Source organism: Glandiceps talaboti, chromosome 5, assembly GCF_964340395.1.
Source record: "Glandiceps talaboti chromosome 5, keGlaTala1.1, whole genome shotgun sequence".
Taxonomy (NCBI): Eukaryota; Metazoa; Hemichordata; class Enteropneusta; family Spengelidae; genus Glandiceps; species Glandiceps talaboti.
In genome coordinates this window covers 2688022-2706059 of record NC_135553.1, presented here as the reverse complement: position 1 = coordinate 2706059, position 18038 = coordinate 2688022, and the positions used below count along the sequence as shown (strand labels likewise).

General features: G+C 35.4%; 3 protein-coding genes across 3 annotated transcripts in view; 2 read left to right on the top strand and 1 right to left on the bottom strand.

Moving 5' to 3' along the window:
• The first annotated feature begins 502 nt into the window (after positions 1-502).
• LOC144435747 (leucine-rich repeat-containing protein 14-like) lies at positions 503-6367 on the top strand. The gene is made up of 5 exons (XM_078124360.1): positions 503-582; positions 1590-2035; positions 2823-2963; positions 3849-4021; positions 4473-6367. Exons 2-5 carry the CDS (start codon positions 1621-1623, stop codon positions 5199-5201), a joined length of 1458 nt encoding a protein of 485 aa, XP_077980486.1. The 5' UTR covers positions 503-582; positions 1590-1620; the 3' UTR covers positions 5202-6367.
• A 2849-nt stretch (positions 6368-9216) lies between these two features.
• LOC144435251 (dynein axonemal light chain 4-like) lies at positions 9217-13299 on the bottom strand. Its single transcript, XM_078123839.1, has 3 exons — positions 13052-13299; positions 11775-11858; positions 9217-10839 (listed from the first exon to the last, which is right to left on the bottom strand). The coding sequence occupies exons 1-3, from the start codon at positions 13127-13129 to the stop codon at positions 10675-10677; spliced, it is 327 nt and encodes a 108-aa protein (XP_077979965.1). The 5' UTR covers positions 13130-13299; the 3' UTR covers positions 9217-10674.
• A 632-nt stretch (positions 13300-13931) lies between these two features.
• The window catches only part of LOC144435771 (endonuclease V-like), a 40697-nt gene continuing 36590 nt past the window's right edge, over positions 13932-18038 (top strand). The window contains exons 1-6 of the mRNA XM_078124390.1: positions 13932-14220; positions 15053-15224; positions 15381-15515; positions 16266-16305; positions 17130-17242; positions 17360-17428. Of these exons, the coding sequence (XP_077980516.1) occupies positions 14045-14220; positions 15053-15224; positions 15381-15515; positions 16266-16305; positions 17130-17242; positions 17360-17428 (705 nt within the window). The 5' untranslated portion in view covers positions 13932-14044. The remainder of the gene's footprint in view (positions 14221-15052; positions 15225-15380; positions 15516-16265; positions 16306-17129; positions 17243-17359; positions 17429-18038) is intronic.

Genomic DNA, 18038 nt, shown 5'->3' with positions numbered 1-18038 from the left:
CATTTTACTAATCATTTGTAAAGTAATTGAAAACGTACAGGAACTCTTATAATAAAGGAAAACCATATCCTTTATTTTCTCTTCCGTTCCAGGCTGGGTGTTGTGATAGACTTTTGCCTGTTGGCCTATCACCTCCCCTCCCCCTCTCTCTCTCTCTCTCCCTCTCCCTCCCCCTTTCTCTCTAGCCTCACTCGCTCGCCTGGGTTAGAGTCCCACAACCTCCTAGCTACTTACCAATTTTGAGCGCTATTAAACATCTATATGATCTATGTCTTGTCTTTTATTACATTTGATGTTTGCCAGGTGCTAAGACGAATTTCCATGTTTTATGGACAATAAGTATATCATTATCTTATAAAATCACTCCCTTTTTCTTTTTCTTTTTCCTCTCTTCTGTAATGTAAATTTTGACAGTTCAGCGAAGCGTCAGGCGAAACCAATGGACAGAGTGGGTCGCAGTTCGCTACCAACCCCAACCCCCCCCCTGATAATAGAACAGTCGACAAGATGGCGCTGATCAAGTTGAATATGATTGGGAGGAGAACGAACACATCGAGGAGTAACGATTGGGTCACAATTTAGGTTGGCTAATATTTTTATCGTCCCAGGACATTTACAAATGTACAGTGATTTTGTGACCACTTCCCATGTCCGTCCCTGGCTGCAGCATTTAGTCTAAAAATGTACGAGTGCGATAGAGGGCACAGACACTGCAGTACTGTGCTCAGCCTCTGGATTGTAGTTTGTACTAGCTTTCGTAGAGTACGAGTAATGGCTATGCTCCACCACTTGTTGTGAGCTAACATATGTTATTCCAGAATGGTAATAATTTAGTCTAGGATGATTATGATACAAGATAATGACGTCATTAGGTATATACAATATTTCAAAAAATACTGTTGCCGGTTACTGTTTCGGATAACCTCCTGTCAAGGAAAATATGAGTGACCTGAGGGGCCCTTATCACTATAAGTCGCTAGACATATTACAGTATTAAAGTTGATATACAAAATAAAGATGAAGTTACAAACGTTATATACACTTAGTCATTGTTGTAAACAACAGCCTCTGTCCCCATCCAAGATGCACTGTCTTGATATTTTGCAGTAGTGTCACGGAAGAAATATCAGCATCTCTGGTTTGCGAGAATGATATAACCAGTGCATTTGCTTGTTTGTGGTAATCAGAAATGAGACGAGGTTTATGCAAAGACATAAAATGTAGTTATTGCCTGGTAACTTATCAAAGTATAAACACTACAGGAGCCCGGATTCCATGACTCTGTTCACTGATACAATATACTGCACATTATAAGTCATTGGGTATGACTTTCTATTACATTATTATTTCCACAAATATAAGCAAACTGATAAAAGCATATTGTGTAAACCTACATCAAAGTCACTCACTGTTGTTTTTGTATCAGTTGTATTGTTTTTTCCTAATTTTGTCTTTGAAGTGAAGTTTTTCCTTGGCTCACTTCATTCAAAATTTCACAAGTTGTATCAGTGACCAGTAGATGAAGGCTTTGCCAGATCACTTACTATTAATTTCACTACTTACTTTTGACTTTGTTTATTTTTGGGCAGAACGTCCCCACATGTAACTGAAGTCTACACCATGGATGTATTGAAGGAATTAGATGATAACAATTATCAAAAGCCATCCTGCCATAGCTGCACTTCATGTACATCCCCCAGGAAGCTGGTAGACATCAGTGCCATGGTTCTTGTGAAAGACTTGCGAACAATTGAACAAGCAGTGAAGTGCCTACCAGCAGAGCTGTTTGAACCGTTGATGAGAGCATGTGTGCTGGGTAGTCATTTACTTGTATCCAGACAACTAGTATGGAGTTGGCCATTTCAAGTTTTGAATTTCAAAAAACTTCTTCCGCAAGATGACCCAGAAAGCTGTGAGAAATTAAAAAGTGCCTTCAATGAATATGAGAAGTGTTTAGGATCTATAATAGTGAGAACCATAGCTGAGAGGAAAAATGATAAGTTGAGAGTGGTTGATATCCGGGACTTTGACATAGGTAATATTTGAAAAGTTGATTGAAGTTCTTGTTTTAAATTGATACTGCATTTGAACAGAATTTTGTCAATGTTGTCACTGTGTGGGAATATTTGAGCAGTAAGGTTTTTTTCTCATTACTATAACCTCAGAAGGTATGGTTATATTATAAAGTTTGCTGTATAATTCTCTCCTGTTGTTCTCAGGATTCCCCCCCCCCCCAGTCAATGACCACTCTTGAGCACTGTTTTGGAGGTATAAACCAAGTGTATTTTCCCACAGAATGACCAGTAACATTTAATATGTATAGCTATACCTATATAGAATCGTAATAGTGGAATGGTTAGAATGGCTGGCTTGGAATCTTTACATTGCTGGTTGTGGAGTCATGATGGTTGGATGGTTAGAGTAACTGGGTTGGAGTCTGCAGGTTGTCAGTTCAAGCTTTACTGCTGCCATTTGTTTCTAATTATAGCTGAAGTCCTTGGGCCAAATTTGAACCATGAGTATGCCCCAGTCATAACTAGGAATCCAGTAAGAAGGAGACCTTTATTTCAAATCATCACAATGGCTGCAACTATGGGATTGTATACTCACCAGAGAGTTGAGAAAGTTAGAAAGGACTGTCTAAACCAGGGATAATAATTGTAAAGCACTTTGAAAAGAGTGTGTTTGAAAGCACTTATAAAAAGTCACATTGTATTATTGCCTAATATACATGATTTGAGAGGTTTAATGTTACATCTACATGTATTTCAGTTTGTTAATGTGTCTTTTCTATCTCTTCTTTTAAACTTTTATTGCTATAGATCAAGAATCAACAAACTTAATTGGATTATTTGCTGCCAAACCTATGCTGGACAAAGAGCAAGAACATGGAGGTGAAAGACTGGTAAGGTTAGCAGAGAAGGCTATCAAAAGGCAGCCTATCAAAGTATCTCCTCCCAAAGGTAATAGTACATGTACTGCTGATATTATGGCTTAGAATAGAGTCCTGCCTTCACTAGGAAGAAATTGTAGAATCAACAAGAAACAGTATAGTAGTATATTGACAGAAGTCCATGATATGTGAGTACATGTGAGGTAATACCAAGTATAAAAATTAAGTTTTTTCTTTGTGAAGGAAGCTTTGTATGAGTTATTGCATTGATGGTTGGTTGTGGAGTAACAGCGAAAAAGAAGAAGCTGACTGTATTAGCATGGCCATTTCATTTTTGTTTCTCATGACCTAACCACACCTACTTTTGGGCTGTAGGACATTTTGTGAGTCAAAATGATAACATACATTTTTTTCATGTACAGTACCACATAATAAAGGATAGGGGAAAACCAGAGTTTCATGTTATAAGAATGTGTTGTACATCAGTTGTACATAAAATTGACAGAGAGCATGATGATAGAGGGTAACACCACATACATACCACTAGACACATAATTATACCACAAACATTAATTGCTGTGCATCAGTGATGCTTCACATTGACATAGAGGGCGCTACACACACCACCACCTTTAATTGTACACTTTTCTTTCTTCTTTATAAACTTTCAATCACTTTTAGGGTGATATGATAAGAAACAGAAAAAGATTGCCTTACATTGTAATTTGTTTAATCATAGGAAAATAGAGGAAAGGAAAATACAAGTGTGGCCAGTTATGTCAAAACTTAAATTGGCATATAGAAAGTATATAGCAAGTGAAAGTGAAGTATGATTTACTCAGTAGAATATGATACATTACCTTTTAATATGCAGTAACAGTCTCCCTCAAAATTATGTCCCTGACAATGATACTCTAAAGTTGCTATCTTTCTTATTTTTTCTTTGTTCTGCCAGATCCCCTCATACTTCATGTTGACTGTGTTGTTAAACCAGAGAATGTTGATGTTGTAACCTTGGCAATGGCAATCCATCACATCTCACCTATCAGTTTAAAGTGTGCAAAATTACATGCTACTAGTCTTGGTGTTATGAAGTTGCTACCCATCATCCGCTGCCTGGACCCACAAGTAAGTTTTGAATACAGGAAGTGTAATATATGGTGGACCTACTCATGACATTTAAGTACATGTTTTGTTTTGTTTTGTTTTGTCTTTTTAGGGGGTTGGAGGGGTGAAAAAACGAAATTCTTGGTTGTAAAAACATCAGACTTTGATAAATATTTTATGATGTGAAGTTATCATTTCTAGCTCATTAAATGCATAAAAATCAAGGTTTGAAGATAATTAAATATTGCATTCATTGGAGCACTCTTGTTGAATTGTAACGTTATTTCATGCAAGTAATATAAATTGGGTGTGTGTACCATCAAACTTTTGGTCAGACATTATTGTCCATGGTGGATGGATAATTTTCTACAATGTATTGGTTATAGGAAATACCTTTACAACTCTCATGTAGTTTTTGTGTCACTTAGATGTAGTATTTCTGATTTTTTTTTCATGTCTGTTTTGATTCCAGTATTGTAGAGGTGTGAATCTTAGCATGAACAGTCTAGAATGTAGCGGTGTTCTCAACTTATTACCAGATTTGAAAAAACTCATCAAATTGGAAGCACTAGGCCTCAGCTACAATCTTTTGGACTTGACAAGAAATTATCCAGTTACGGAAAGAATGTTAAAAGGTCTATCAGAGACTCTAAATACTTTCCAGTACTTGAAACGACTAGATCTGAGCAACAACAGAATTGGAGGATCATTAAGAAGATTGGTTGGAAGTGTAAAACAGCCATTACAGTATCTTGGTTTAAGTTCATGTCACTTAACAAGTAGTGACATAGTATACCTTGCTACATCTACTCATCCATCCACACTTTGTGTACTTGATCTCAGTGGTAACAACTTGGCTAATAATCCAGAAGCATTATTCACTTTGATCAAAAACTGTACCAAAACTGTGCAGCACCTGGCAATGAGTAAATGTCAACTACATCTCATAAGCAACATTGGTACAAGACTGTCGTATACTTGCAGTAACTGTGAGAAGCTTAGAATTCTGTCACTAACAGAGAATGAACTAAATGAACGAGAATGCCTAGCTATTATAAAGGAATGTGACCATATCAGCACAATGGAAAATCTGTACATATCTACACCAATTGATCATTTTGATGAATATGGCTTGATTATAGAAGGCAGTGGAGAGGATTTCTATAATCAAGTCGATAGTCTCAGAGTGCACTGTCTTTAACATTGTCTGTGAGTATAAAATTGGTAGTAGGGTTAGATAGAAGACTCACTATGTACACTCATTTGTTGCAAATTTTTAGCTATAGACCATACAAATGTAGGATCTGTGGTTTAGCTAATGTTAACAAAAGCATCAGCAATGGTGAATCTTTCTGTCTACACTATAAGATGTTTGACATTTCAAAACATATATGCAACAATTTGAGTACCCCAAGATGGATTTTACCAGAGGTTTCACGACATCATTTTCATGGCTAATTGACATGCTGTCAACCTGTTGAGTATAACCTGTGTTAAAGTCATCCAGTTGAGTGGTAACTATGGTCAATAATGTGTAAAGTTCAGTGATAGTCATACATAAGTTTGAATGGATACTTTACCAATCTCTTACCTATGGCAAATTGCAACCACCATGTTGAATTTGGCATACTAGCATGACATCGGAGTTCACTTGAGGAAAAAAGTCTTTTGAAAATTTTACTCATAAGCTAAGTTTTGTTGGAGCATCCCTAGTTGCTAGCAAGGTTTGTGTAGAACCCTGAGACTCATGTGTGATACTGCTGTGCTTTAAATGATGTGATGTGTCAGTTTTCATGTGATGTTAAAAATAATGTGACTTGGAGCTTATTACTCTATACCGCCCGAAATAGAAAGTGTCAGAACTCGGGTGAAAGTCAAGCTGAAAGAACAAACATTGTATTTTATGTAGGTTTTACATAACAGGGAGCATATAACTTTGTTTATCAGCTTTCAATGCAGGATAATCTTCACTTTCATCAGCATGTAATATGTACCATTAGTACAGGCTTGGTGTAGCAAATGTACACAAGATACAGAGGGAGAGTTTGAAGACAAAGTAACAACGATACTCTTAACGTTGGGGGCGCTCTTTACTATAATTTTTCAACACTTTTAAAGTTTCTGTTGGGTCCAAAAGGAAATCATTCATCACATAGATAAGTGTTGCTGAACCATTTTACATGGCTGTTGCTCATGAAAATAAATTGGATGAAAGAATATGCTATGGTAGATGAAAGCAGCATCATCACAAGTAGTGAACTGGTAATTGATTGTAGCAGCACACCTGTGGTATGAATGTGTCTTGAGGTATCTCTGTATTAATTACACAGTAGAGTGCCACCAGTGGTGAGAGTGTGAGTAGTAAAAGTACTAGTATGTCATAATTTGGATAATGACTTGACATTATGAATATGAAATGATTTCATAACGTGGTCAACCAGTGATAATTTGGTATTGTAAAGATTTATTATCTATGCATACTGATAATAAAGAAGGGTCATAATGCAGTTATGGATTACCTGACCTTTTCCTTAGTCGATATATAATGATGTGTCTTGCTATAAATATGCACCGACTACTGGTTCAATCATTGTGTATGGTCATATGTTTTAAACATGTTGTGACCACTTTGTACTAGTTATGAATGGTTATGTCTATAAAATGCTGTTGCCATTTGTATAAGATGAACTGGTCCTTACCCGATATCATCTTGGTCACTGTGAGTGCCATTTCTGTAGTGTTCAACTCGTCTCACTTTGCAGAAATGGAACTTGTGGTGAAGCAAACAAAGAGATGATATTGGGTAATAACCTCATATTGAATGGCTGGTACATTTTGATATCAATCTATCTGATCTGTACAGATAAAGGCATGACTACAAGAAGACAAGTCATATAATCACTTTTGTAAATATTGTTCTCATTATGGTCAAAGCTACATGATAAACTTCTAGGGTCTATACATTTGTATGTGGGTTTTGCATGTCTCAGTTACATATATTGTATGCCCACTGGTGTCATCCAAACATAGAGTGTGAGATGGGTTGATTGATGTGTGAATGAACCCCGTTATGCCAGAGTGTGAGATAGGTTGACTGATATGTGTGAGGGCACCCCATCATGCAATGGTGTGAGCTGGGTCGACTGGTATGTGTGAGGGCATCCCATCATGCCATGGTGTGAGATGGGTTGACTGATGTGTGTGAGGGCATCCCATCATACCATAGTGTGAGATGGGTTGACCGATATGTGTGAGGGCATCCCATCATGCCATAGTGTGAGATGGGTTGACTGATATGTGTGAGGGCATCCCATCATGCCATAGTGTGAGATGGGTTGACCGATATGTGTGAGGGCACCCCATCATGCTATAGTGTGAGATGGGTTGACCGATATGTGTGAGGGCATCCCATCATGCCATAGTGTGAGATGGGTTGACCGATATGTGTGAGGGCATCCCATCATGTTGTACCTTACACTTACATACTAATCCAACCACAGCTGGTAAGATCCATGTTGAGTGTACAAAGATATTGAACCAGGGCACAACCTAATGCTGTAAAATTTCTATAAATTTCTAAATAGAATAGTATAGATATTCTTTAGTGTCTGGTCAATATGTGGTTCAGCATAGGTTTGACCTTACCCAGAGTGATAGTGTACACTGGGTGAATGTAGAATAGTACAAGAGAATGTGTAAGGTTGTATGTATGTGTCAAATGTGTAAGTGAATAACAGAATATGGAATGTAGTAGGTGAATGTAGAATCATTGAAATATCTTTTCTCTTACATTCCTAAATAATCCAACTATTGAGGCCATGTGCATACATACATACATACATACATACATACATACATACATACATACATACATACATACATACATACATACATACATACATACATACATACATGGCAAATGTTTACTTTAAATGCAAAAATGATTGTGTAAATGTCAATGTTTGAAGCTCACAATCTAGAATGACTACAGCCATATGGATAACATAGGATCAGTCTTTTGTTAAAGGGCCATGGGTCAGATCTGAACATTTTTCTTCATATGAAGTATAACACATATTATTATACTTAGTGAAAGATATCTGATTATCACTACTAGTATCATGAGATGCTAGTAAAAGTTACTTGATGACAGTCATGATGAACCTGTTCAGAACTCTGTGGTGTACAAAGATAAAGTTATTAAGATGGCGGATAAAATAATGAAAGATCCTAATCATCCACTTCATACAGAGTATGAATATCTTCCAAGTGGTCATCGCCTTAGGGTTCCATGTTCTCGCACAAATAGATTTAAGCACAGTTTTGTACCAAGGTCAATCCATCTATTGAATCAGTAACAGCCTGACGTGTGTTTATGTATGTGTATGTAGGTAAAAGTAAGTTGAATTACTCTCTGTGTTCTTCCCTTTCCCCCGGCCAATGTACATTGAATTTCATGTAAATTTAGCATGACAATAAAGTATATAATAATAATAATGAGATCTGTGGCATGACAGTCAGACAAATCAAATTAACGATTCAATAAAGTACTTTTTGAGTGAACTTGAATAACAGGATCAGGATTGTAGATTAATACACATATACAAACCTGTCAATACTATATTGATATTGATATTCTATTTTCTTTTCCGAGTAAAATATCAACATGAATATCACAAAAAAAGGTTTTGTGTAAGGATTTAGAAATAAGAAAACATAGTTTCTCAAGCTGACCAGTGTGTCCTCTAATGATAGTCAAATTTTGTTGTTGCAGGTCAAAATGCTAAAAACTGGTATTTCTTTTGAGTCACTACATAGTAAGAGATAGGGACACCAAATTTTGGTTTGTCACTAGAAATTGTGTGTGCCAGTGGCATGTGAAATTGGCTTAGAGGGCACACTGAAGCCAACCCATTTCATAGACTTTTCATGCAAAAGACTCCCTAGGTCAAGGATTTTTTCCACTACAGAGTAGTATCTTACCTACTCTACATTATCAACTTTAACTTGATAGGAATAATAAACATACAATCAATCCAAGAGGTGGAAATGTAGCTTATGCAACTGAGTAAACTTGTCTGCATATTTACAGATGTGGAGTGGGACCTCAAAAGGGATTGTCTGCATATATACAGACATGGCGTTGTAAGGGTTAATATCGTATGAAGTTCAGAACTCTTGTTCTATAAAAAAAAAAAAAACTTTCTACAATAATATTTGTTTGATTAGACATGTAAGCGTTTATTGTACTTTGCATTTAATACAATACATCAAAGCACATTTTGTCATCAGACAGAAACAGACATACATGACGTAATCAATCTAACCAGTATGTACAAAAAATGAATATAAGCTAATTGAATTGTGGACACATAAAAACACCAACAATTGATATTCTTCCCACCATAGATATGTATGCTCCTTAAATTTCCGAGCAAATCACCACTTGTAATTTTCTTGAAAGGATTCATATAATTGTTATGTGTTATTTTGTACTTTCTTTAACAAACCATATCAAAATTGCCATGGAACACTGAATGTAATAACATACTGTTTTCAATAGGTGATAGACATGTAAAGTGGCAAAATATTCAACAAGACATTATTACCAGTATGTTGTGGATGTTTTCAATACACAAAAAAATTAGAAAAATTGTTGTAAATTGCTGATTTACTAACATTTTAAATTTTTGGTCGAAAGCGCCTGGAATTGATATGAGAGTATATATTTTGTGTGAAAATACTTTTTTTTTTGTAATAGGGATATGGATGACTTAACATTTTCTCTGACAAAGTTTCTGAAAACAAAGTAATGCAAGAAAAGTGTGGAATATTTTAAATGTATGCATAGTCTAAAACTGGATCTCCATAAATGATATCAGTAACAGTATTTATTGAGGGAGGGAGACGAGGTGATTGCAGCACCCATCACGTTATAAGTGGATTGGAAATCAATCCAACAAAAGTGCTACATATTTTACGTCTTCAATTCTTGCACTTACAAATACAATACACCACCATCACGTTGTGACAAGTATCTTTATACTACAAACACCAATAAACCTTTGCATCACACATGAACGTTGTGGTTATCAAAACTGCAGTGCATAACCACATGCCTCTTTCTGACAACAGTTATGTCAGCAGAAAAAAATATGCCCTGCCTTGTGAGAATAGTTTGTTGGGATCATAAAACAAACCCCCCAAAAAAGTATCACATACATTAGTGTTCTCCCCGGACATCTCTAGTACAATTATTGGTTATTTGCATAGTCTTACAGTCTACAATTATGCACTACTCAACTACAGTTTAAGTAGAACTCTAATTGTAGGAATAATCCTAGAATACGTGGAGTTCAACATGCAGAGACAAGGAAAATCATATTAATAAATGCACAGAATTGAAAGTAAATGAACTATCAATATAAATCAACTGACTACTTATCAGATAAAATATAAGCAAAAATACATTCTCAATTAATTTGTATGTCCCTTGAGAAAATATACAAAATTCAGTCTTGGTCCTTGGGCGACAAACATGAAAAACTATTTTTTCTTGACTGTTTTCAAAAGACAATAAGAAGTGAAGAAATGTTTTGTACAAAAGCTTTAGGCAAAAGATAAACACAAACATGTAAAGAGGAGAAAACATCTATCTATGATGGCAATTGTTCTTATGAGCATTTCCAGATAGTGATTGCCAGGTTTCCACCAAAGAACATGTACAGAATATTTTTAACTTCATGTGTGATCTCAAAGCCATAGCCTTCTCCAACGATAGCATGCCAGGATGATCCAAATTTTTTATCCATACTTTCCTTAATCATTTTTGCTGCATTCTGGAAGAAAATGACATAAAAAATGATGGTTAATTTTGAACATATTTGACAATTCTATAATCATATTACTGATTAAATGTATGTATGCACATGTTTTCTTCTCTGAAAAATAATTGTAGTAGTAGTCAAAATTTATTTCAAAAACAAGTTAGCCAGGAAACAACAAAAGTTGATTTGCACATGGACATTGTAGTTACCAAGCAGGTGAACAGGTTATTTTTGTAGGTTTTGGCAACCTTTGGATCCTATCTCTTCACCTTAGTGATCTTGATTACAAAAATACTATCAATCACAGTCAGGTCAAGAGAAGACATTTTAATATATTTTGTTATTGATGTGACAAAATATTCACTGAAATATTTTGATTCAAGTGATGGCATAAAAAAGTATATAAACTGAAATGGCATCCTTTCCCCTTTCTTATGGCTCATAAGATGACATTATTTGCCTTGTACCAAGTGACAACGTATAAACTATAATACAAATCTATGTAAAGTTAAGAATGTGTGCATCATGGTTGTTTCCCCATAAGCTTCATACACAATTACTACTTTTACAACAGGGTTGAACCTCTCGAGGCCTTTCTAGAGTAATAGGCATGGTTCCACCCTAGGATTTCTTGAAAATAAAAGAAACCAATTTCCATAACAATGTGTTCCTGTGTTATGCAAATTTCCCATGACTCTCATCATTATTTTATGGGGAGAATAATACAATATCAGTATAATAATAGACCCAATTACTGAAAGGTAATGATTTGGTAATTCTCTACTCAAAGCATCAGGTACATGTAGTTAATATTACCTTTCTAAGAAATCACACTGGTATAATTTTACAGTTGTACACCTGCTCATAGATGTCTTGGCGCATACATGTAATTTAGAGAACAACTTTGTTTGATCTCTCTATTAAAAGATGAAATATCAAATACTCACTTCATTATTACTTGCAAACTTTTCACAGGCTGTGACACACAACTCCATTGCTTCTGTACGCATTTCATCATTCATGTCAGAATGCTGTTGAGAAAGTAAACATAAACAAAACTTAATTTTCATAGTTATCAACTTTCTTTTTAATTTGATTAAATTCCTACATTAGAAATCTACATTAGAATTTGTTTGAAACCTTTTGAAATGATGTTTCCACTTAGGCCTAATAAAAAAATTGTTTGGTTCCGGTTACCTGACCCCCACCTAGTTTTTTACACCAACCATAAACTTTTTTTTTACGTATTCGAGAAAAAAAAATAAATCACGAAAATTGTGAAGTCTCACAAGAGATAGTGGATGCGGAAACTGACACCAACTTAAAAAGACAATATAAAACTGTTCTTCCAATCTGTAATGGCTGTACATCTTATGAGAAGAAATCAATAACACAGTGACCATATGGAAAACAATGGCAAACATAACTACCTGAACTAGACACTCACATATGAAAAAAAAATATAATTATAAAATCTACCTACCCCACCTATTCTAAAATTGAGAGCATAATCAGAACCACACAACTTTTTTTTTGAAATTAGTACATAAAAAGTAATCATAATGAAATAAAGTAATCCATACTTGGTTCAAGGCACACAAAATGCATGTGGTTCATCACAAACAAATTAACATATTCGATTTCAAATGACAAACATAACATGACATATACTTGGTTTTAAGTAGCAAATGATAAAGCATACATATTTGTTATGTATATGTGAAGAGCTTTTGACTATATGCATCTATGTTATTGTATACTATTCATAATCCTATATTATTTAGGGTGTATCGCCAATGGTTATATTGCAATGTATTGGATAGGCAGCCAACAATGTCAATGTTTGAAACTGCAGACTACAGTACAGTCGTATGCGTAAGTATGAATAATGGTGAATCACGTTTCATTTCTTCCGAAAAAGCTGTGATTATTCCCCTAATAAAGCGGTAAATGTATCTCCAGCAGCTTTTCACTTGTTCGTGAATGTTATTTGTGAGCACAGACGTACAATGTATCCAAGATTACTACATGTACACTCAACTCAACAACCCTACAACAAATGCAACAGAATCACGATATTATGGATATAATTATATGTCTGTGAGGTAATACATGCAATATCAAAATTGTTGAATAGCATAACAGGGATAAAACTAACACAACTAGTGGAACACATCACTTCTTTCGAGATTCATAGCAACAGAAACTTCAAGTAATAACATACCCTAATCAAGGGGTATGTTTGTAGCCTCCTGATGTCAGTCTCCTTTTCTTCCTTCTTGCCTTCTGTTGGTTCTTCCATATTTAAAATGTGATATGGGGCCGACTGGACAATGTAAAGGAAAAGCTTCTTTGGATGAACGTCAACGAAGTGTTTTCAACAGACCAAATATATAAAATCCGAAAACAACTTTAGAATTTGACGGTTTGGAGATCACTGCGGCTCGGACGGACCGTTGTTGTTGGTAACCATTAAGACCACTTAGCTTGGCTAAAATTCATACATTCGGGGCTAGAGGTCAGGGGTCAGATACTAAGAAACAAAGATCGTTTAATAATTTTATCCGGAAATAATTCTAAATATGTAGATTTATCACGAAATTTATTATGAGATACACAAAGTTAGATAATGATAATTCTAATATGAGTTATTTATCCTTCGATACTTGTACAGTATGGCATAGACATATTTAATTTCATGGCTAGGGGAACTGATAGGATAGTTCTGCGCATGTCTGTCACAACAAAATGGCTGCGCCCTGTGTTACCGCTACCAAAGAAAACATTGACAGTAACATTTGATTTTTCTGAAACAGTCCTGAAATTCAGCTGTTTTCACATTTCATAACTTTTATGTAGGCTATATTTGGGCAGGTTAATATAATTTTTTCCATTTCCTTTATTTAAGCGCGAAAACACCATGCATGATTGAATTAAATAGCCTGCCATGGAACCCGTGCATTAACCGAGGAACCAAAATTGTGCAGGCAATTCAACTGTACATGAAATGTGCCATTTAGTTGTGCCTCAAAGTCCATGAAGTTTCACCAAATGATAAAAGCTAGCTTATCGGGATTTATTCAAACAAGGTTTTGAAACAACGACCAACAAGAATATTGCTTCTGATTTCGTCATCTTATATTTTGCCTCCCCAATTCGTCCCGATGACGCTATAGTCTATAGATGCTTCCAAACATAGACATTGTAAGTGGTAAAGATGGGTTGTTGTGTGACGAAAGATGAACGGTCTGATCACTGTGTGGAAATCCACACAAATGAAAGACAGACTGAGAGTACCAACCATGAAATGTCAAATAAACCGGCGGTTCAAAGTGGAGACGACAACAAAAGTACAGTTATGATAGATGAAGAAGTAAGACAACGCTGGGAAAAGTGAGACATCTTTTTTAGTTTTTATGTTGTTTTCTTATTTTTATATGGAAATATTAACATCAATTACCAGACCCCCCCCCCTCCCCCTTAACTCTGGAATTCCCAAACCCTCAAGTGAAAACAAATACAAACGAAGTACTTGTTTTTATTCCAGGCTGACATATATATCATTGAGTTTAATACATTATTTTAACAGGCTGAGGTGTCTGTGATGATGAAAAAGGTGTTCCTTGCATGAGGATTTATTCACACGTCTCTGACTTGTGACAATACTTTTCCACAGTGACAGATCAACTTGTCCCATTTCAACTCACCCCCTAGCCCCTTTTCAACTCGCCCCAGTTTTAACTCGTCCCATTTTCAACTTGCTGCGTTAACTAGGGAGAGGAGACATATCTCCAAAACCTATACACAGAAGTCGTAAGCATGTCAGTCACTAGTATTCTCCCTGGTTATTATCATTATTATTTGGGTTGTAAACATTAAGTCATAATGCGAAAAGTGATACTCCATGACTGAGGAAAGTTAATAGACACCGTTGCCTATTTGTGCTAGTATAAGTGCTAGATCTAGCAAACACTTTGCCAAAAACACATGCATGCTCGACCACCACTTTCTGCTATGAAATGCTACATTTGCTAGGCTTCAACTGGCCACATACGTAAAATCATGTAAATTTTTCGGCCCCCATTCTTCGAGACCATGTAACATGTAGATTTATAAACGTGTTGAGATTAGGGCGAGTTGAAATTAGGGCGAGTTGAAAATGGGGCGAGTTGAAAATAGGGTGAGTTGAAATTGGGACAAAGTGAATCACAACCTTTTTCTACAGAGAACAAAATGAGCTGAAAGCCAAGCTGATTACAGAGAACACAGAAACATGGCAGTCATCAAAAGAATTTGAAGGTTTAGAGTATGTTGGTGGTGTGGATATCTCCTTTGTGAAAGGAGATAATGTCAATGCATGTGCCTCCTTAATAGTTTGCTCATACCCAGATTTGGAGGTAAGAATCATTTATCTATTAACTTTACAAATGACATAAGTTTCAACACTTTCCTACATTTCTTGTAAAGTTGAAAAGTAATTTGCAGCAATATGTAGACATGTCTTTTCTTTCACATTTGAAATACACTTTTTTTTCTTCTTTTTTTAAACTTAGGTGATACATTCTGACTGTACTATGGTACAACTCACTTCACCATATATCCCAGGATTCCTTGCATTCAGGGAAGTTAAATTTCTTGTAGACTGCATTGACAAACTAAGAGTAGAGAAACCTGAGCTGTTGCCACAGGTGAGTGGTGAATGCAACATGTACATTACAGCACAGTATAGTATAGTACAGAATAATACAGCACATCACAACACAGGTGCAGCGCATCACAGCATAGCACAATTGAATACAATACAACACAGTACAGTACACAGCACAGTACAATACAGAACATTACATCACAGCATTGCACAATACAACACAGTACAGCAGAACACAGCACAACACCATGCAACACAATAGAATAGAATAGAATAGAATAGAATGGAAGGGAATGGAAAATAGAATGGAATAGAATCAGGAACAGCATCACATCATCATGTCGCACGCCTGATGTTAGTAACACAGTGATTACATTTTGACATATTTCTTGTGTTATATACAGCCTGATATTAGACTTGCAATGACACAACAGATTCACACTGAAAGTTGGATATTCCAAATTTCTTTATTTCTATGGTGAACTCCCTTAGTAACATTCACTAGATATAATTTCAATTATTCCGCATAGCAAAATAGATATTTATTGTTTTAACAACATTCATATACCAACTTGGTCAATCAGTGATTCTTGGTTTGACGAAATGTAACATTTGTTTTGAAGCTCAGGTAAGTTTCTAACCCAGGACTAGTGTGTTCAGTGTAATTCTTAGCAAATTGTGAAAAAGTAGATTTGGTAACAATATTTGTGACACCCGTCTTGTTTTTTGTTTGTTTGTTTGTTTGTTTGTTTGTTTGTTTGTTTGTTTGTTTGTTTGTTTGTTATGATAGGTAATACTGGTAGATGGAAATGGTCTAATACATCCAAGAGGTAAGCTTAAGTCATACAAAGTAAAATGTTGGAAATAATCTGTGGTAGATCAGCCACTCTAAAGATTGGTGGTGTATAAAGACTGTTAAAGATAAAAAAAAGTACAAATATCCTGTGCAACAGAGGAAGTCAACTAGTAATTAGTTGCGAACACACATTAATAAGTCATTTAGAATGTAAATATTTTTGTATTCTTCAGATTTAGCATGACTGTCCTCTTGAAACATCACAACAAATTCTTTTGTTTTTATTTGTTCAATTATCACTAGAGGGCGCTATACACTTGCCTGCATCACATGTCTTCGGATTCCATGTATAATGTTAACGAATGTTCTCATTCAAACTTTGATTATCTATGTATGTCACTATTCTAATAAGCAATGGTTTTAAACCCCAAAATAGACCCCATCCACAAATTTTGACTTTAGTAATTACTAAGTTTGATTATTCATGTGCATAATTGATTATTTTTTGTAATTGAGCATTATCTTAATATAAGAAGCATAATGTAATGTCATGTAATTTTCTAAATACATTGATGATAACAAAAACCTGATATCCTATAAAACCCTATTGATATTGTTTTAAAAAAAATTAAATGGGTTATTTGTATAAATAATGAAATTTACCAATCAAGGGATATACCATGTATGGTCATTCTGATAATTTCTGTAAGAAAAATAATTAAAAGACTAATTTTTTGTCCTTACAGAAGGCATTCAGTTTGTATCTCGTTTGTATTCATTTTTAACTTGCACCATACACCCTGAAGTCAACTCCTGGTATTAAGGTGTATGCTTGAACTTAGTTTTGTTTTTCAACAGAGTTTGGGACAGCATGCCATTTAGGTGTACTAAGTGATATTCCATGCATTGGTGTGGCCAAAAAATTATTTCAAGTTGATGGACTAGAGAAAAATTCAAGACATTTAGAAAAGGTGAGTTGTAATTCCTGTGTTCATGTCACAAAGTGTATGTAGAATATAGCTTGGCATCAAACTGTGATATAATCAATGAACATCATGTGAACTCATGTCCTTATTCATTTCTCTTAGATCCGCAAACTGGAGAAAGGTGGAGACACTTTTCCATTGGTTGGTAACTCGGGTAGAGTCCTTGGTATGGTAAGTAATCCTACTTTCACACAGCTTCAACCATCTATACCTTGGAGTTATTTCAAATGAAGCTCTTTATTTATCAGTTTGCACTATGACAACTTGAGCATTGAACAAATAATACATGTATGTGTATAAATGTGTGTGTGTGTGTGTGTGTGTGTGTGTGTGTGTGTGTGTGTGTGTGTGTGTGTGTGTGTGTGTGCGTGCGCACCACTCTGTGCTCAAAGGACTTTACAGTTATTACACCTGGTACTGATCTATATCAACACATTGGCCATTTACTTCCTCAACTCCCTGGGGAGCATACAATCCATTGCAGCCTCTATAAGCATATAGAATTTAAGCATTCACATTGAAACCTCTATCCTACCAGGTTCCCAATTATACAGCTGTGTTGACTGAGGCATAGTCATGGTTCAAATCTTGTCCAAGGACTTTAGCCATTTAGAAACAAATGACAGTGATGGGGCTCAAACCTGCAACCTACAAATTCCAAGACGGCCACTCTAACCATTCACCCATCATAATACTATTATAACATCTACAACTCTGTAACTATTTGAAGTAGACAATAGAAATGACCATTGATTTCAAATATAACCTATTTCAACATTTT

What these genes read in the sequence shown, in the direction of transcription:
- LOC144435747 (XM_078124360.1), top strand. Translation starts at nt 1,621, where the DNA reads ATGGATGTATTGAAGGAATTAGATGATAACAATTATCAAAAGCCATCC. An exon ending in CAAAGTATCTCCTCCCAAAG is followed by an intron (nt 2,964 to 3,848) that starts GTAATAGTACAT and finishes TTGTTCTGCCAG; the next exon opens with ATCCCCTCATACTTCATGTT. An exon ending in TCCGCTGCCTGGACCCACAA is followed by an intron (nt 4,022 to 4,472) that starts GTAAGTTTTGAA and finishes TTTTGATTCCAG; the next exon opens with TATTGTAGAGGTGTGAATCT.
- LOC144435251 (XM_078123839.1), bottom strand. Translation starts at nt 13,129, where the DNA reads ATGGAAGAACCAACAGAAGGCAAGAAGGAAGAAAAGGAGACTGACATC. An exon ending in AAACATACCCCTTGATTAGG is followed by an intron (nt 11,859 to 13,051) that starts GTATGTTATTAC and finishes CTTTCTCAACAG; the next exon opens with CATTCTGACATGAATGATGA. An exon ending in AGTTTGCAAGTAATAATGAA is followed by an intron (nt 10,840 to 11,774) that starts GTGAGTATTTGA and finishes ATTTTCTTCCAG; the next exon opens with AATGCAGCAAAAATGATTAA.